Source organism: Mesoplodon mirus, assembly GCF_964341445.2.
Source record: "Mesoplodon mirus genome assembly, chromosome: 2".
NCBI classification, from domain to species: domain Eukaryota; kingdom Metazoa; phylum Chordata; class Mammalia; order Artiodactyla; family Ziphiidae; genus Mesoplodon; species Mesoplodon mirus.
The window spans coordinates 177,006,615-177,026,373 of NC_138977.1; the positions used below are offsets into that span (position 1 = coordinate 177,006,615).

Consider the following 19,759-nt stretch of genomic DNA (forward strand, 5'->3'; position numbering starts at 1 on the left):
ATTCTTCTGTAAGAAACTACCTTATGAGTTTTTGAATAAGCATAGTCCAAGCTTCCGAGTGGCAAATCCTATTATTGGTAATCCATAATGATGTAGGTCAGCACAGCAGCAGCAAAGCCCCTGGATGCTCTGAGGTATGTTATGGCCCAGATCACAAGCTCAATAAGAACCCAGAAGAGAGGGGCTTCCCTGGTGACGCAGTGGTTGAGAGTCCACCTGCCGATGCAGGGGACACGGGTTTGTGCCCCGGTCCGGGAGGATCCCAAGTGCTGCGGAGCGGCTGGGCCCGTGAGCCATGGCCGCTGAGCCTGGGCGTCTGGAGCCTGTGCTCTGCAACGGGAGAGGCCAGGCCACAACAGTGAGAGGCCCGTGTACTGCAAAAAAAAAAAAAAAAAGAACCCAGAAGAGGGAGCTATGTCTCTTAACTAAGGTCAGAAGATTCACCGTTTCTCTGGTTCTTGAGTCCAGAGAGCAAACTATAAGCCAGATGTGTCCAATTCAGTCCTGATACTGCCTCCCCTCAGCCTCATAAAAAAGATCTGAGAAACAAGCAGGTAATGCTATCCTGAGCACTATGGTTCAGGGGATTTGGCCAGAATACATCTAATACTTCATCAATCACAATTGGCTTCTGAAACCTAGGATTCTCAACCAGTCTCTAAAAGTGACTTCAGATAATGGTTAACAAAGTAATTCTGCAACCACTCCTATCAGTGGTAATCTCCCCAGCACCTCGTGTGGTGGATTCATTTTTCTTCTGCATTAAGACAGCTGCACCTGCTGCTTGGATGACCAGAATCAGAGAAGCATCACGGTACAGAGGTTAAACCACAAGACTGTGCTTTCTGATTAAATCAAAGCATGCTTCTTATCCTGGATCACATAATTTATCCTGAATGCTGTGTATTTCACATGTTATAAATCTTCCCTGAACACTGTGAATTTCTTATGTTAAAAATTTTTAAGTGAGATAATACGTGGTTTTGTATACTTGATCTGCCATTCTTCATTCAACAAATATATATTGGTCATCTGCTCTAAGCCACACCTTTGCTAGGTGCAAGGAAGGCCATGTTGAGCAAGACTGTTATAGATCCGGTCTCATGGGGTCTCCTATCTACCTTATACTTCCTAGCCTTGAGATCTTTGGAAAGTCGGTTTCTCCTGTGCAAAGTGAGAAAATTAATGAATTCTTTATAGTGTTTCTAGGAAATATTAATATTATGCAAAATAAAGTACGTAACATAGAGTAGGTGCCCAATAAAGTTTAATTCACCTCCCACACCAACAGACTCTGGAAGAGAGTCTGTTTTCCATTACTTGGAGTACTTTCTGATGACTATTGAAATTCCATGGGTTCCCCTAAGATTCATGATATACATTATATCCTATAAAAGACCTCAGGGAAGAAAATCCGCTTAGTAGCTAACCAGTGAGAGGGGAAATGGGTCACCAAGTAAGCTGATTACACCCCAGGCTTTCCATCCAAGCCAGATATATTTGCTGGAATTTCCAGACAGTCTAACTCTACAATCTGGCTAGATCTCTGGACTTCCTCTCAAAGTGAAAATTTAAAAAGCAAGGAGAGTACAATGAGCACAAAGCTGTGGCAGATGTGGAGAGGTGCTGCCTAGACACCCTTCAAGGAATGAGTCGATGCTCAACTCCAAGGAGTGCTTGCATGAGGTCATGCCCTTCCCCAGGCAGCCCCATGCAGAGACTGAGGGTGGTGAGGACACAGGGCCCTGGCCAGTCTGGCCTGATGGGGGCAACTCTGATGGCTGATTCTCATTCCAGAGTTCCCTACCAGGTTGGCCAAAATTTTGTCAGCCTTGCTTTGTGGGAAAATGTGATTCAATCCATGGGTATCACAAATGACTAGTGAGTTCTTTTCAAACCCCAAAATAGAAAGGCCTAAAGAGCCCTACATCCCCACAGTTTCTTCTCTGTTCATCCCATCCTGCCTCTTTAAATGAATCCAGCTCAACTCAACCTTCCAGTGGTCTGCCGGAAACTTGAGAAGGACGCCCACTGGTATGTCATTTCTGGAATCACAGCTCCTTCTTCTCTCCTGACTCCCTCATCCTCTAGTTTCCTTATTTTGCATATAGGCATAGGGAGTAGCTGTGCTGTTGGTTAAAACAGGATCCTAGAACAATTAAAGTTAGCTTGGCTCGTGTCATTTCTCTTAAACAACTAATGGTTAAGTGGTGTCCTTAAACTCAAGAGACTTAACAACAAAGGGAGGAAGGAAGGAATCTGAGGATATTATAGCCCCATCTCCCTTCTGGAAGGTTGCTTTTAGGAGCTTGGCTCTTAGGATTTTTAGTAGAGACAGAATCTTGGGGGAAGGAGTTACTCTGCATTGGTGAAATTAATTAGATAAAAATGGCTTCTGAGGGGCAGCTCCCTGGCTTGTCTTAGATTTCCTATCTATTCAACTGGAAAATGCCCCCTTCCCCCCATCCCCCAATATGGTCGGAACTCTGGGAGAGCTCAGACAGAGAACTAGGCAACCTACCAGGAAGCAGATAGGCTGTCCTTCCTCTTTCTCAAGCTGGTGATTTTCCTTCACTCCTCCACCTGCTCCAACCATATCTCAGACGGTCCTCTTGGGTCCCCGTGCCTGTGATAGATACACAGAGGACGACATCCCCAAGCCCCCTTGAAACAGGTGGGCTACGTGACCAATATTCAGGCTAATGAAATGTTGGACGAAATCATGTTTTAAAAGCCCCTATGTGATTCTCCCAGGTTCTCTTTTCCCTTGTTGCAGCAACTGTTGACATTCCAGGTGGTGAAGTCTTCATCAGCCTGGGTCCCTGAGTGAAGAAGAGAGCAGAGCCCTCCCTCCATCCTCACTTCCCACTCACTCAAGTAGACTCTGTGAGAGCAGGAATAAATGTTTCTTTGTTAAGCCACTGAAATCTGAGAATTGTTAGCACAGCATAAGCCTAACCAATGCTGACTACAATGCCCATACAATAAAATATGCTCAAGTGCTTGTAGATTGATTTTTGTCTCTCCTGGATTATATGATAGTTAAAACAAAAGTTTCCAGCTCTAGTCCTCTAAACGCACTGCTCACTGAGCCCCTTGACTAACAGCCTAGTTTTAATAGCCACACCCACTTTCCAGGATAAAATTTCTGTTGTCTGCCTTTTGGTTCCCTGTAAGTTTACACGTCTACATCAAGTGACAACAGACATACCCTCTGCCTAGGTCAGGAGGAATATAACCATGTTGCAGCCAAAAAAAATAAAAAAGACATGTTGGAGATGTCATGATTCCAACCAACCTCCAAACAAGGCTTCCAAGGGCCATGTACTGTGGGATCACCCTAGTGCAGGCTGGTCTTCAGCATTTGAGAGACTAGAAATTCTTTTTTTTTTAATTAATTAGTTTATTTATTTATGGCTGTGTTGGGTCTTCGTTGCTGCATGTGGGCTTTCTCTAGTTGCGGTGAGTGGGGGCTACTCTTCCTTGTGGTGTGCGTGCTTCTCATTGCAGTGGCTTCTTTTGTTGTGGAGCACAGGGTCTAGGTGCGCAGACTTCAGTAGTTGTGGCATGAGGGCTCAGTAGTTGTGGCTCGCGGGCTCTAGAGCACAGGCTCAGTAGTTGTGGCGCACGGGCTTTGTTGCTCCGTGGCATGTGGGATCTTCCCAGACCAGGGCTCAAACCCGTGTCCCCTGCACTGGCAGGCAGATTCTTAACCACTGCGCCACCAGGGAAGTCTAGAAATTCTTCTCCCAGGATTTTAGGAAGATGTTAGGTTTCCAGGGACTGACTCATACTAACCAGATTCATATACCAAAAGACAAATATACAAACAGTATGTCATTTTATTTTTTACAATGTGAATTTGTTTTTTCCAGTGACTTGAATATACATGAGCACAATCCAGGATGATTCTTCCCTACAAGAGCAAACCAGGGAAGACAGAACACACAAAGAAAGGCTGACATATGGATATTTGGAGGCTGACTATTTTGGGGGCCATTTCATTCAGACCACCAATGTAGGTCTTCATGAATCACTGGAAAGTTGAAACTTTCTTTCTCTCTCTCTTTCACACACACACACACACACACACACACACACACACACACACATGATACTGGATAAATACTAACACATTCTTGCTTTCAAGTTCCTGATTTTTCTTCAAACAGGGTTCAATAAAACTGACTGCATGTTAGTTGGGTCAATAATTGTTCAGTCCCCATTGGTTCAGCCAATCATTTAGAGAAAACATCTTTATTATTTCAACAGATGGCTGCTGTCATCCACTGCACTTATATTTGTTCTGATTTGGGGAGTGTCTGTCAGTTTCATATACCAAACAATCAGAGTTGAGTCTTAAGTCTCACAAGGCATAGAAGAAATGCCTTTACAAATCTAGATCAGGGGTTGGCAAACTACAGCCTGGGAGCCAAATCCAGCCTGCCACCTGTTCTTGTAAATAACATTTTATTTGAACTCATCCATGCTCATTAACTTACATATTGTCTGGGGTTGCTTTCACACTACATCAGCAGAGTTGAGTAGTAGTAATGGAGCTTCAAGTATCTCCTATCTGGCTTTCTTTATAGAAAAACACAAGTTTGCTGACCTATGATGTAGACAGTGGCTTTGTCATTTTCCAACCAAATAATTTCTCTAACCAATAGCAACAGCCCCCAAGTTAAAGTCAGATGTACCCTACATGTGATGGGCAGGAAATAGCCATGTATGGAAATCCCACATTCACATGCACTGGTGCTCTCATGGTTCTGATCCCAGGTTTCAGTAGCTCAAAAAAAATCCATTTCCATAGTAAAACTGCTGTGGGTCACACTGCAGAGATCAATACTAAACAAAGACCCTCAGCCTGGCCAGAACATTAACAAAGACACGGATCCTCCAAGAAAATCCATCACTGTGCTCGATAAATTATTCAGCTCTTTGGGTTCCAGTTTTCTTGTCTGTAAAATCAAATAGCCCATCCTTCAAAACAGGTTATTGTGAAGATCAAAATGAGAGAAAACAAGAAAAAAATTTGTAAGGTCATCTGTTGTAAGGTCTTTCGTAAATGTGAGAGGAAGTACAGTAACTTTAGACATCACTGCATCACATTGGTTTTTATATTTAGCAAAGAGTCAAGACAATATGGGGTCTCTTAGGTGATACTAGCAAGATAGCTTTCTTGCATCACTTGCTGTCCCCAAATTTCCTCAGTTGTTACCCAAAGGCCTTGGCACAAACAGCCTGGATGCTCCCTTCATTAGAAGCCACTCCTTCAGACAAGACAGAACATTGGCCCTTCTTCTGGGAATGTTTGTCTTCTCCTATGTGCAGAGATGACATCTCAGAGGTTTCACAGCTTTAAGCAAACTGAACAGGAATCCTCCTTTGAAGTGGCTTACTGAGTGACCCAGAAGGCTCTGAGACACCCTCAGGAACCCAGGTAAGTTTCAGTTAGAATCACAAACGCTGCTACACGGGGACAGAGGTGAGCTGTGTGCCAGACAGCATTGAGTGTACTGTGCCACCTGCCACGGAGGGTCTCTCAGATCCCTCCAGCCTGACATTCTGAGAGTAAATGAGCAGTAGTCTCCTGGGCATCATCTAAACCTCTAGGAATTACTGAAAATCAGATGATTATCTCTAGGCAGAATGGCACCCGGAGAAAAAAATGTTAGAATCCATGTGTCCACAGTGAGGGTCTCTGCATGTGTGTGTATGTGGCTGTACAAATGTGGCAAATGCATAAAGAGACTATGTGTGAGTGCCTACGAGTTAGCATAAATGGAATCAAGACGCAGTATAGGAAAGTAGCAAGGACTATCAACTCTGGAATCAAGTGCATGGTCCAATTTCTACAGCTGCCACTTCCTAGCTGTGTACTTGTGGGCAACATAGATTAGATCACTGCTCAGCAAAATATGTCCTGCCCTACCATTACCTCCATGGAAGAACTATCCTTTCCTGCCCTGTTTAAAGTTTAGTTTTGGCCATGAGACTTGCTTTGGCAGGTAGAATATGGGCAGAAATGGCAGTGTTAAGGAGCTTAATTGGCATCACATGTTTTTGCTCATTTCTCTGATATCATCTGACATCTCCATGAAAGAAGCCTGCCCCAGGTAGCCACTGACTCTCCATCCTGAGCCCCAAGTAGGACACACGGAGCAGAGCCACCATAGTCAACCCACTGACCTATGGATTGTGTGAAAATAAGTGCTTGTTGCTATATATCACTGCAAATTTGCCTTTATTTGTTACACAGCAAAAACTGACTGATACAGGCAAGTTACTTACTCACCCCGTTCCTTCTCCAGGTGAGCGGGGAGAAGAGTGGTGCCTGCTGCAAAGTGTTGTCCTAAGAATTCAATGAGTTAATGTATATAAAGCACTTAGAACACTTTCCGGCACATAGTAAGTGCTTATATAAGTGTTAGCTGTTGTTGTTGTTGTGTGTAAATGTATGAGTAAGCAGATACCCAAGTAGGTAAGAGTGGGTGAGCATGGACTCAGGGGTCAGAGTGAGCATGTGGGAGGTGAAGAGGGAGAGTGGTTGGGAGCAGGCGTGTAGGCACCTGTGTGCACGGCCCTCAGCAGAAGTACTCGTTGATCCGTCTGCCCGCCCTGATGCCCAAGGCCTGAGAGTCCAGGCTGGAGCGGGAAGAGAGGAGCCTGTCCGCCTCACTGAGGCTGTGCTGGGACAGCTCCTCTGAGCCATCTTCACTGTGGCCCAGTCTCTCCAGGTTGACGTAGGCACCTGTGGCCTCGGCAGAACCCCTGGTGTGGCACTTGCGCCAGCGGCTCTGGAGAGCACCGCAGCAGACGAGCAGCGTGAGGGGCAGGGCGATGATGGCAGCCACACTGATCACCACCACGTTGATGAGCCACTGAGTGGCTTCAGCATCCACCACCTCGTCAGTGGAGAAGATGACACACTGCTCCTTCCGGGGCACCAGGCCCTGCACGCAGACACACGCCACGTACTTGATCTTGGGCACCAGCCCATGGATAGTGACACTGGTCTTCCCAGGCTGCACAACCATCCGCCGCATGTCCTGCTGCCCAAAGACTGCGTAGAGGACGCTGAAGGAAGTTGTGTTCCCAGCCTGGGGGGCCTTCCACACCAATGTCACGCTCTGGTAAGTGTCCCCTACCACCTTGAGAGAGCTCACCCTTTGGGCCTCCTGGGGTCCTGCCTGCACATCCAAGTGCTCTCCTGGGGCCCCCATCTGGAAGGGCTGGAGGATCAGTTGCTCCTTCGTGTTGGGCACAGAGGGCCGAGTGGCCGGGACAGCAGGCTCGGGGATGTGGGGGACATGCCTGGCCACCATCTTGTTGTATGCAGCTGCTTCTGCTCCCTCACCTGTCCTTGCCCACAGTGCCGCTGGGCCCCCACTGTGTTCCGTGGATGTCTGGGGCTCAGAGACGACCAGGGAGATGAGAGTCTCAGAGGCTCCAAGGAAGTTCTTGGCCTGGCAGATGTAGTCTCCAGAGTCAAGGTGGGACACAGCAGGCAGGCCCAGCAGAGTCCAGATCGTGCCATCACTGGAGACTTCCTGGTGCACTGTGGGGAAGAGGCACATGTGGGAGAATGAACGGGCCCATCTGCCCCAAGTTTCCTTCCAGGGCCGAGTTCACAGCCCCTGGACTGTGTACATTCTGCCAAACACCGTTATCCCGAGAACAGACTGGGCATCACTGAACTTTTCTTAGATTAGCCATGGGGATGGAGATCACCTGGGCTCAAATGTGGGGAGACACAGGCTGAGGCAGAGTCTAAGAATGATCAGCCTTCTAAATCTGAGATGCTCCAACTGTGTCTTTCAAGGGCCTGAGCTCTGCAGAGCTGACCCGTCAAGGGTGGCAGGCTGATGCTTTGGGAGTGTGGTGGGTTGGGTGAACCTGAGGCGGAGGCCCAGCTAGAAGTGGTCTGCACACCCCTGCCTGGCCCCACTGCCACTTCAATCACAGCATCTCCAACTTTCTGTATTACATTAGTGGAGCTCCTTACACAGTTTTGTTTGTACATTGATTTCAAGCCCACAGTCCTAGAGCAACGCTTGCCAACCTAGTTGGGGGAAACACAGAAGAAAGCTGGGAGGGATGGGAGGTGTTCTGGTCAGGTGCCAAGAAATTATTCCTCCTTCACCCTCTTTCTGCAGGTAGGTGGGCTGTGACTCCTGCAAACCTCCCCGACCAAGTGCCAGGGAGGGACCACCTCTGTCTGCACAGCAAAAAGGGCACAGGCAGTTCCTCCTTGTATGAGCTGTGTGATGCAGACCAACCATTTAGCCTCAGTTTACTTATACCCCAAATAGAAGGATAATCAGTTTGTTCTTTAAAGTTCAGTGACACCTTGTACGTAATACATTTAACACATGAAGCTCTCAATAGATGGTAACTTCTAGCATTAATTACTCCTAGTGATACTGGCTTCATATTTACAACTTGGAACCTTACTATCAATAATAAATACACTAAGAGAGCATCTTCTACCAAAAAGCCAGTGTTTTGCTCCTCTCAGGGTGGACCCCAAGTCTTTGATAGAGTGGCTGGTGGAATATGACAGGACAGGGTGAGATCCATTGTTATTACTGAAGCCACTGTCCTCATGCCCAGCCTCTGGGCAGAGTCCCCCAACTCCACTCAGACAGGATGGGAGTAAAGAGCCTTGCTTAGCCTACCTCCGTCTCCCTGGCAAACCTGAAGCCCCATGTGGGATGATGACCCACCCGCCCCAGTCTGGATCTCAGCACAGCCGTCCCCAGTGCTCACACACCTGTGCCGTTGAGTGGGTGCCCGTTGGCCCTACTCCAGCTCATTTCCGGCCCAGGGACTCCGGAGGCCCCACAGCGTAGCAATACTGCACTGCCCAAGGGGGACCTGATGCTGGCCGCCCCCGGACGGAGCTCCGGACTCTGGCACTTCCTCAGTTCCAGCTGGCTGAAGGCCACTCCGGCCAGGCTGCGCGGGCTGGCACACCTCAGCCTGGCCTCTATGAAGGCCAGGTTTGGGGCCCAGCCTTCCAGGAGACGGACCAGATCATAGAGTCGGCAGTCACACACCCAGGGGTTGTCCTGCAGCCCTGCAGGGGTGAAAGGCAAGGCAGGAGGTGAGCCCTAGATATTCAGATCCCCAGGCCCAGCCCCCCTTCTCCCCCAGAGAGGACAAGGCACGTTGTGAGCTCAGGGTAAGCAGAACTGGCCTCCAGACCCAGCTCCTTGCTTCACTACAACCTTAAGCCTCGTTCTTCATCTAGAATGACAGCATTACTCCCATGTCTGGGTGGCTATAAGCATAAATAAAGATAAATGATATTAAGCACTGGGTAAGCCATACAGCACGCTGACAAAATTGGCAGTTACTGTTGCCACTCTTGGACTGATCCCCTCAGGCTACCAGCCAGGCAGTGGGTATTTCTGCAATAACTGCAATATGCCAGAATCCATCCATTTCTAGAAATGCTTCATGAACCCGACCCCCCCCCACCCCACCCCCTTTTTTTTGGCCTCGCCTTGCAGCTTGCAGGATCTTAGTTCTCTGACCAGGGATCGAACCCAGGCTCCCTGCAGTGGAAGCCTGGAGTCCTAACCACTGGACCTCCAGGGAATTCCTGACCCCTGTCCTCCCAGTATAAGTGGCACTTTCAGCATCACCCCGGCAAAGAGTGTGGCTGTTCTGAGCCATGGTCCCTTTGACACAGGCTCCAAAAGACAAGAGTGAGGATGATAGGGAATCAAATCTTATGTTATATTCCCAGCCCTCTTTACTTTAAAATTGAACACTTTTATAGAGCTGAAAGCAGGTCACTGCACCTACCCTGTCAAATAACCTTCAACATATAGAGAGGTATTGTGGGTCCTCCATTCTAAGACACAGTTCCTTTTCATATGTTTGCATTTCTAAATACAAAATGAATGCATTTAATGTGATGTCCTTTCTACCCTCCATGGATTGTTATTAAATTTGATAGCATCTAATCAATAGCATATTATATGTTTGCGTACATGTATTTGATATATTTGGAAACGGAAATGTCAAGGGTTGGGGAAGGTGGATTCAGACCTGCTTGTATATCCGTGACTCCCGGGTCTTTTAGAGCACTAGCTGGGAAGGCGCCAGCTCCTCTCCTATTCCCCACCCCCATCCCAGCCAGGTGACGGCTACCTTGTGTCACTGGTTAAATGCATTTCATGATGCATCTACACCCCAAGAGTCATCACTGCCCAGCTCTGGTGGTGAGCTATCTGACTTCACACAGAATCCCCAAAGAATTAACGCAAATGGCAAAGTTAAAGGACAATGAAACTTTCACCAGTCAGACTGGCAAAAATTAAACATTCTGACCACTTTAATTGTTAGCTTCATGAGGGAATAGATGTTCATCCATCTTGTTCACTGCTGTATCCGCAGCATCTAGAACGGAGCCCACACATTGGCTGGCACTCAAATAAGCTTGCAGACTGGACACAAGCATGGATGGTCGTGCACACTACTGGTGGCAGGTAAGAACTGACACTTTAGAGACTATGATTAATATTAAAACATCTAATGTGCATACTCCATGACCCAGCAATTCCACTTCTCAGTTCCTATTCTAGAGAAACATTTGTCTCGGTGCACGAGGATGCATTGTCAAGAATGTTCTCTGTGGCATCACAGGTGTTAACAAAATAATGGAAACAATTTAAAGGCCCATAAAAGGAGGAATGGCTAAATAAACTGTAGTATAACTGTATGATGGAATATTATGCCAGAGTTTTAAAAAATGAAGTTGATCCATTTGTAGTAACTTACAAAGATCTCCAAGACATATTGCGGGGCAAAAAAAGTACTGGTTGATACATATGATATGATGAAATTTTATGCAAAACACACAGCTAAAATTTCTATGTGCATGTATGTTTGTATATGCATGTGTATGTAAATGTAAACAATAGGGAACATGCAAATAAACATAACAATGGCTACCTTTTAGGAGGGGGAGAAGGAATTATAATCAGAAGAGGGCATAAAATATAAATATATATATATAGGACATTCAAAGTTGATTTTCAAAGAAACAACGTCTTTCCATGTAAGTACTACCCTATACAATGTCCTTTATCAGGTGAGATAGTCTGTAGGGTGGACGGAGCTGGAATGGGCTTTGCTGTTCCCTGCCCCACATCCAGGAAGTGAGGGGTCTAAATATTCCCTCCTTGGGCTTCCCTGGTGGCACAGTGGTTGAGAGTCCGCCTGCCAATGCAGGGGACACGGGTTCGAGCCCTGGTCTGGGAGGATCCCACATGCCGCAGAGCAACTAGGTCCGTGAGCCACAACTACTGAGCCTGCGCGTCTGGAGCTTGTCCGCAACAAGAGAGGCTGCGACAGTGAGAGGCCCGCGCACCGCGATGAAGAGTGGCCCCCGTTCACCGCAACTAGAGAAAGCCCTCGCACAGAAACGAAGACCCAACACAGCCAAAAATAAACAAACAAACAAACAAACAAACAAAGATTCCCTCCTTGAGCGACTCTCCCAGGCCTCAGGGCAAGAGCTGCCCCAAACTGCTCTAAGATTGCTCCAGCCCTCAGTGCTGGACCTCACGTGAGCCAAGGCATGCTCCAGGGACACCTGCCAGGAGGCCTCTCTTCTGACACTGCCCACCCACTCCCTACCACCCACTTTCTGCCAGGGCCTCACCATGATTCCCAACCCCTCATGGGACAGGGAAAAGGGGCAGAGCTGGGGTCTGAACTGCAGCAGTCTGGCTGGGAGCTTGAGCTCCTAAACCTACCTACCAATGTGTGTCTCTCATTCAATCTTTACTCAAACCCAGAAGGCAAGTGTGACTTTCCAGGTAAAGAACTGAGTCTCAGAGCGGCTTTAATAAACATGCCTAAGACCCCCAAGTCTCACTAAATTGGTTCCAAGTGAAGGATGCCATCTCTTACCTAGAACCAGCTTGGCGTGGTGGCCGGGAAGGAAGGGTCCCGTCTGCAGGTGAGTCCAGGTGGTGAGCAGCTCCTCGGGGAGCCTCAGCAGCTGGTTGCTGGAGAGGTCAAGGAAGGTGAGGTTCCCCAAGAAGCGCGCAGCCTCCGGGGGCACAGCCGAGAGGCGGTTGGCCTGCAGGTCCAGCAGCCGCAGCTTGGGGGCGTCCCTGAGCGCCGCCCAGGGGAAGGTGGCCAGATGGTTCCCGGGCATGCGGAGCTCGCGCAGGCGGCGCAGGCCCCTCAGCATCAGAGCATTGAGCTCGCAGAGCGCGTTGTAGGGCAGCCACAGCTGCTCCAGGCGGCCCAACGGCTTGAAGGCCTCCCCGGGCACCCTGCGAATGGCCGTCCGCTCCAGGCGCAGGCTGGAGGTGTCCAGAGGGACAGATGCTGGGGGCAGGGTCATGTCAGGGTCGTTGCACACCACTGTCCTGGTTACAGAAATGGGAGTATTTGAGCAAAGGTCCTGTGGGGTCGGAGATTCCCCCTTACTTAACCTCCTTTCAAGAGTCCCCCCTGGTGCGCACAGCCTCCTCATAGGACACCAAACCCAGACTGCGGTGTGCCCCGGAGGTGGGCTAGTAACAAGATTCCTTCTGTTTTCTCTTTGGGAGCTTCTTGCTTGCAGAGCCTCTCACAAGTGTCCCAGGAGGGCCGTTTGGTCTCGGTCACTGGCCTGAAGGACCTCAAGCTTGAACTACTATGTCGCCTTACAGCCTACACCGCCCGCAGTGCACTAAGAATTAAAAGTATTTATAAATCCTGAGATCATTTTGTGCATTGCAGCATTTCATCTATGAGTTAAAAGGGTTCCTTTGTTAAATTATAGCTCAGTTTTTGTGACTGCTTTGGCTTTTCTTCATTTAAAAAATATATATATAGCAATGGCATCAGAACTGGAAGCCACACACGGGATGCCTCGAGCCTCTCCTGACACTGAGGGACCACGAGATGATCAAGGTGTTTAAAAGCTAGAATTTTGCAGCCCCACAGCTGGATTCACCTCTGGGTTCTTCGCTTGCTAGCTGTGTATCCTTGAGTCTATTATGTAACCTCTATTTTCTTCAGTTTCCCCAGAATAATAGACTCCACTGCACAGGGTGGTTTGGGTGTTTAAATGAGTTCATGTGTGTACCAGCTCTGCATACCTGTCACCTGTAGAAGCCCAACTGCTATTGACCACTGTTGGAAGTTTCTGCATCCCAGAACTGCAAGTACATCAGTTCGGTCTTACCAGCTCCTTCCAATGCTCCTTCTGCCCAAACAGTGACTTCTTAAAGCTCATTCTATTAAGTTTGACACTAAAGCAGATAGATAACAGGAGGCAGTCCCCGCCCTCGAGGAGCTGACAATGCAGGACTGTGTTAAATGCCATCACTGACAGCAGCACACACACAGACGGTAAAAAGGGAAAGATTCTCGGGCTTCCCTGGTGGCGCACTGGTTGAGAGTCCGCCTGCCGATGCAGGGGACGCGGGTTCGTGCCCCGGTCCGGGAGGATCCCACATGTCGCGGAGCGGCTAGGCCCGTGAGCCATGACCGCTGAGCCTGCGCGTCCGGAGCCTGTGCTCCGCAGCGGGAGAGGCCACAACAGTGAGAGGCCTGCGTACCACAAAAAAAAAAAAAAAGGGAAAGATTCTCAAGAGAACGAAACTTTGAGTCTGGCTGTGAGGGACCCAGCCTTTATGCAGCCCCAGTTGCATCTGGAGGATGTTTCTGCTCACACTGAAGGTGATGGGGTGGGAGTGAGGTGGGGGTATTGTTTAGCTTTGCTAAGAGAGGTGGTTCTCTTGTCAGGTCATAACGCATTGCTCATCTCATTCTTCCTGACACCACACACACACACACGCACACACACACTCGCTCCCCCAGCATCCCTCAGCTTAACTTGCATACAGTACTCAAAGTCAGCTGGGCTTGGCTTGTTTTTGTCAATGGTGCCCACAAAAGGCCCAGTTACTTCCGCCCACTCGTATTCATTCTTTAGGTATACATGGAACCCCTACTGAGTGACAGAAGAATATCAGACTCACAGCCCCTGTCCCCATACAGCTTATAATCCAGCAAAGGAAGAAAAAGCATTGGAGGCAATGATACCTTCAGTGCTAATGGAAGCTTGGGTGTTGCAGGGAGGAAGGTCTGGATGTAGGTGGGAGGAAGGAAGTTGATGGGAAAACATGTGCTGGAAGGGGGAGAAAACGGTCAATGGAGGAATCAAAGAAACCGATAAGAGCCAGCACAGGCCAACCGCACGGCTCCTGGTGGGGCAAACCAGGCATGAAGGACAAGGGGACACATCTCTCCAGGTGCCCAGACTCACCCCCACCCCCACCCCAGGAAACCTCAGGACCCACAAGTACACACACTCTGTTCATGATAGGGGAGCGTGGAGCACAGGCAGGTCCATCAGGTGCTCAGATGTAAGGGCTGGGCCCTCCAAGGGACCCTGGTTAAAGATGGGGTGAGGAAGGCGTCTGAGACACAAAAGGAGACTCTGTCTGACAGCACAACCTGTGCCCTTGGCCACTGGGGATCTCAGGTTTCCCAATAGTCTTTCATGGCCTCACTCCCCTCATTCCTCACACTCCATGCAGATGGGCCAGTGCCTATCAGCTGTGGGACTTCTGGGCAGGTAGAACTGATGGTGAGAGCTCTGGCTTCAGAGGACGCATAACCACTAGCCGATGTTAGGGGCCCTGGAAACTGCCCTGGGAATTTCATTTTCCAGCCTAAAGTCAACCTGCTATCAGAAGCCCTCCCTGGTCCCTGCCCATGGCAGCACACCAGGTAAGAAGAGTTCTTGAAATGGAACTGAAGTTCTGGGCTCCAGGACCAGCTCTGCCACTGATGCTGTATGACTTTGAGCCCTGTGCTCTCTGTAGGCTGTAAGGGAGGCTCTTTGCCACCCTGGTCACACTGTCCTTGGCCATGGGCTATTCCTGGCCTATTCAGGGCTTAGCCCTGGTTTCTCTTGGGGAGAAGATCCTTACCTCTGATGATCCATATGAGTTGGAGCATCACAGCTTTGGGCCAAAAATGGAGCTCTTCCTGTTCTTCAGACCACATGGGGTATCCTTTCTTGGGGGTGTCTCACCTTTCTCTACCTCCCCTCACACCCAATCAGCCTGACCTATTGCTAAGATCATTGAAAGAGTTGCACTGAGGGCTTCCCTGGGGGCGCAGTGGTTGAGAGTCCGCCTGCCGATGCAGGGGACACGGGTTCGTGTCCCGGTCCAGGAAGATCCCACATGCCGTGGAGCAGCTGGACCCGTGAGCCATGGCCACTGAGCCTGTGCGTCCGGAGCCTGTACTCCGCAAGGGGAGAGGCCACAACAGTGAAAGGCCCACATACCGCAAAAAAAAAAGAGTTGCACTGATAACATTGCTGCCCTGATCAGAAGCCATCAGTGGCTCCCCAACACCCATCTAAGACAAGGGAGAAAGGGAGGATGAAATTCCAGAAGGTTGGAAAGATGGTAGGAAAGACCCTAAACCAGAGACTGAAATCTCTGAGTAAGTTGGGAAATGCAGTGGTCATTAACGGATGACCCATTAACCCGTTAATGGGTCATTAACGGAAGAGGTCAGTGAAAAGATAGTTTAAAGACTGCCAAAGAGAGATAGGGAATGAGCCATGGGGGAAGAGCAAGGGTCCACAAACCACGGGAGCCTTGGGGACGTCCCAGGGAGAGGAGGAGGAGAGGATGGAGGTGCTCTCAGGGCTCAGATGGGGGATGAGGAAAGTCAAAGAAGAGGCTGAGGATGGAGGGACCCTTGCTTGCAAAGGAATGGGCACTCCTGGCCTTTCTGAGAGCCCATTGAAAGGGGTCAAGGCCGAGGCTCCTGGGGGCTGGGCCAGAGGAGACCCAAAGTGGGAAGAGTATGAGGAATCAGGTGGTCCCATCATGGGTGGGGTGGTAAGAAATACCTGGGATATGATTGGGTACCCCCAGGAGGTGGGGCAAGAGAATGGAAGAGTCCTGGGAAAGAAGGGGCTGGGGAGATAGAGGATGGTAGGGGGCAGGAGAGAAGGAGAGGAAAAGAAAGAGGTAAGGGGGAGACTTCCTGTGCCCTTAAAGAGGGTTCCACTCACAGGATCCTGGAGGAAGACTCAGGAAGGATTTCTGGAGCTGGCACACCGGTGCCCCACCCCTGCCCCATGTGTGAAGGTACCTGGTACGTCCACTCCACCCTCGAGGCAGAGCCACACCCTGCTGACTGGAAGAAATGCAGCCCAGACAAGACCCACGAGACCCTTGGGTCTTGAGGGCCAGGGAGATGGAGGTTTCACCCCGCCACGGTCCTAGGACCATGCATCCAACCCCTCCCAGCCCAGCCTAGCTGGTGGAGCCTTGGAGGCCGGGCAACCCACCCCGCACACCTGGTGCCATACCTGGCTTTGCTGCCATCGCCCAGGACATGGAGGCTGCAGCTGCACTGAGAAGGGCAGGCGCCCCGGGCCTGCGGGGGTCCTCCGAGGGCCAGGAGCCACAGAATGCCCACCGCCACCCTCATGGCTCCTGGCTCCTCTGTAGCCCGGGCAGGGGCCTGTCCCTGACTGCTCTGTCCTGCCGGCCCAGCAAACCCAGCAGCTGCCCGCCGGCTCATCAGCTGCCCACACCCCCAACTGAAGCCATCGGATAATCATGGACAGGCTGGGGATTAGGGAGGGGAGCCCTGGCCACAGTGGCTCAGCGGCTTATTGCTTCCTGGAATCACCCAGTCCTGAAGATGGGGGTGGGGCATCCCCTTCCAGAGCCACAGCCTCAGGCCCAGAGCACGCAGGGCCTGGCAGGAAGTGGGCAGCCACCCAGGGGCAAGCAGCTGCTGGACTGCCCTATGCCAGCCAGGCTGCCAGGCAGCCAGGCTGCGGCTGCACAGACCCCACAGGGTGCCTGGGATCAAAAGAGATGAAGACAGAACGCTGGCCAGTGACCCTGTCTTATAGTGAAAAGGCATTGAGATGAAGGCGGTGAAGGCATTAGAAAGAGCCCAAGTGCTGGGCCGGGCCAGCTGGGTTCAAATCCCAGCTCTTCCATTTGCAGGCTGTGACGTTGGATAAGTCACACAGTCCCTCGTGGCCTCTGTGTCCTCATCTGCCAAAGGGAAGTAATGTTACTCAGGGTGTTTATGAAAATGAAACAACCCAGGTTTCTCAGACCTTGACAGCCTGTGGGAATAGAAGCTTTCTTGGGAGTAGTAAGTACCCAGTTCCACGGGCACTTCCAAGTACCTGCTCACGGAGGAGCTGGAAAGATTCAGCTATTTGGGGGCAACCGCAGAGGTGTCTCCCATGGACTCAGGAGCTCTCCCAGCCTGCCGGGCAAACAACTGCCTCCTGGGGTACCCTGTGGCACTGAGTCTCAGATCACTGCCATCTGAGCCTTCAGGACATTACCATCAATGCCAAAGGCATGAGGTGTCTTGGCCTGAGGGTGGAGAGTGCCCCTCCCCTCAAGTTATCTCACTCCAAGGAGGGTCTCAGAGCAGGATCTCCCAGAGCTTTTAGAGAAGCTAAAAGCTTCTGTCGGTTTTTACTGATTGTCCCCTACCCCCAACCTCATCCCACCATAGACACCACCTTTCACTCATTTATTCTTCACGTTTGACTCCAAGGCTTTGCTCTTTGGCCCAGCAAACCCTACCTGGTTCCTATGGCCTTTCCAGAAGGTTCCTCAGCCCATGCACCTAGACAAACCTACACCAGTGAGGTGTGACCAAGGCAGATACCTGGGGCCCCGGTATACACACAAAATACCTGTGCCAGGCCTGTTTGGACAATATTGGCTTCCAGGAAACATTGGTTCCCATTCCTTCCTCTCTTCCGATTCAACCAATGTGATTTTCTCAGTGTTTCCCACCTGTACCTCCTCCTCCCCAAACCAGAAATCCAGCCGTGCCCACTCCCACCTCTCTGGCTTTTTCTCCTCCTTTTGGCCATGCCACATGGCATGTGGGATCTTAGTTCCCTGACCAGGGATCGAACCCGTGCCCGCCTGCAGTGGAAGCGCGTAGTCCTAACCACTGGACCACCAGGGACTTCCTGCTGGCTTTTCCTCCTTCTGTTGGGGATGCAACAACCCTGCTCTCTTTTGCCAGCCTAAATTCTAACCGTGGTTCCTGGTCCTGTCCTGCTTTCTCTTCTCCCTTGAAGTCTTTTGCAATCTTGCAGACATGAACAAAAAAACCTGACATATGTTGCTGGTTACAGTAATGCAAGATGGAAATCAGGAAAGGCAGGGAACACTCTCTGGTAACTGGGTAATCAAGGAAGGCTTCCAGGAACACGTGGACAGTCAGCTCAGCCCTGAGGGATGGTTAGGCTTGGATAAAAGTGGGGGCCAACAAGAGGAAGGGCATGGGAAATGAACATTTACAGGATAAAATGAGCTGCTTGACCAGGAGCCCAGGCAGTAGGAGACTGTTCCAGCTCCATCCTTGAATCACTGCATGACCTCAGGCTAATTCTTTACTGCTTTGAGCCTCAGTTTCTTTGTGTGAAAAGAAAAGGATGGTGGTATCTAATTTGTGCAGTTGTGGTAAGAATCCTCATAAGATCATTTGGCACAGTGCCTAGCCCTTAGTGAGCACTCAGTAAATCTTAGCTATATTACTGGTAGTGTAATAAGGAAGAACAAACCTGACTCCATATTAGATCTGTTTCTTTAACTTTGTTATTCTATTGCTTTGGCTTAGAGTTAAGAATGTTGCCTATAGCCTGAAATATACAGAATAGCCCATTCTCAAAGCTCTGACCTTTAAGAGTATAACATTTTTCCATTCATAAAGAGATAAAGAGTTGCAGAAAGAGAATAACATTTGTCTTGTTGAAGGTTTACAAGAACATCGTGGCCTGACATAGGTGGACAGCTGCAAGAACAAAGGATCTGACACCAAGAAGTCTGCAACAACCAACCATGCCCCTCCCTCACCTTGCCTTTAAAAATGCTTTGCTGAGTCCGCCTGCTGATGCAGGGGACACAGGTTCGTGCCCCGGTCCGGGAGGATACCACATGCTGCGGGGCGGCTGGGCCCGTGAGCCATGGCTGCTGAGCCTGCGCCATGGTCACTGAGCATGCGCATCCGAGGCCTGTGCTCCGCAATGGGAGAGGCCACAACAGTGAGAGGCCCGCATACGGCAAAAAAAAAAAAAAAAAAAAAAAAGCTTTGCTGAAACCCTTCCGGGGAGTTTGCGTTTTGGGGGGCACGAGCCACTCCTTCTCCTTGCATGGCCTGCAATAAACCTTTCTCTGCTTCAAACTGATGCTTACGTTTGTTTAGCCACACTGTGCATCGGGCACGTGAGCTTGTGTTCAGTAAAGATAGCACCCTGAGCCTTGGTTTCTTTACCTGAAAATGAATTAAGTTGTTCTGGATTAGTGTTTCTTCTTTTTTCCTTTTCTTTTCTTCTCTTTTTTTCTTTTTTCTTTCTTTTTTTTTTATCTGCACTGTGCAGCTGGTCGGATCTTAGTTCCCCGACCAGGGATTGGACCTAGGTCTTGGCAGCGAAAGCAAAGAATCCTAACCACTGGACCCCCAGAGGATTCCCAGGAATAGTGTTTCTTGACGTAACTGTCACTATAAGCCAGTGTGTAACTTGTAGCAGTCCCTCATTTATAGAAGGCACAGCTCTTAGTGGGTCGTGGGCCACTTACAAGAAGACAGAAGCCCCTCTGTCCCAATCCAGTGCCTTGGGAGATGCTTGTGCTTGCATAGCCTAAGTGCTCTATGGGAGACAGGAACTGCAGCCCCAAAGGCTATATCCACCATGTATTCTTCCGACCAAGAC

General features: G+C 49.8%; 1 protein-coding gene across 1 annotated transcript; it reads right to left on the reverse strand.

Annotated features, from left to right (window-relative positions):
• Positions 1-6,590: 6,590 nt before the first annotated feature.
• On the reverse strand, positions 6,591-16,485 carry LRIT1 (leucine rich repeat, Ig-like and transmembrane domains 1; the record flags this gene model as incomplete). Its single annotated transcript, XM_082601081.1, has 4 exons — positions 6,591-7,564; positions 8,780-9,085; positions 11,935-12,401; positions 16,364-16,485. 4 exons carry the CDS (start codon positions 16,483-16,485, stop codon positions 6,591-6,593), a joined length of 1,869 nt encoding a protein of 622 aa, XP_082457207.1.
• Between the last annotated feature and the right edge of the window lie 3,274 nt (positions 16,486-19,759).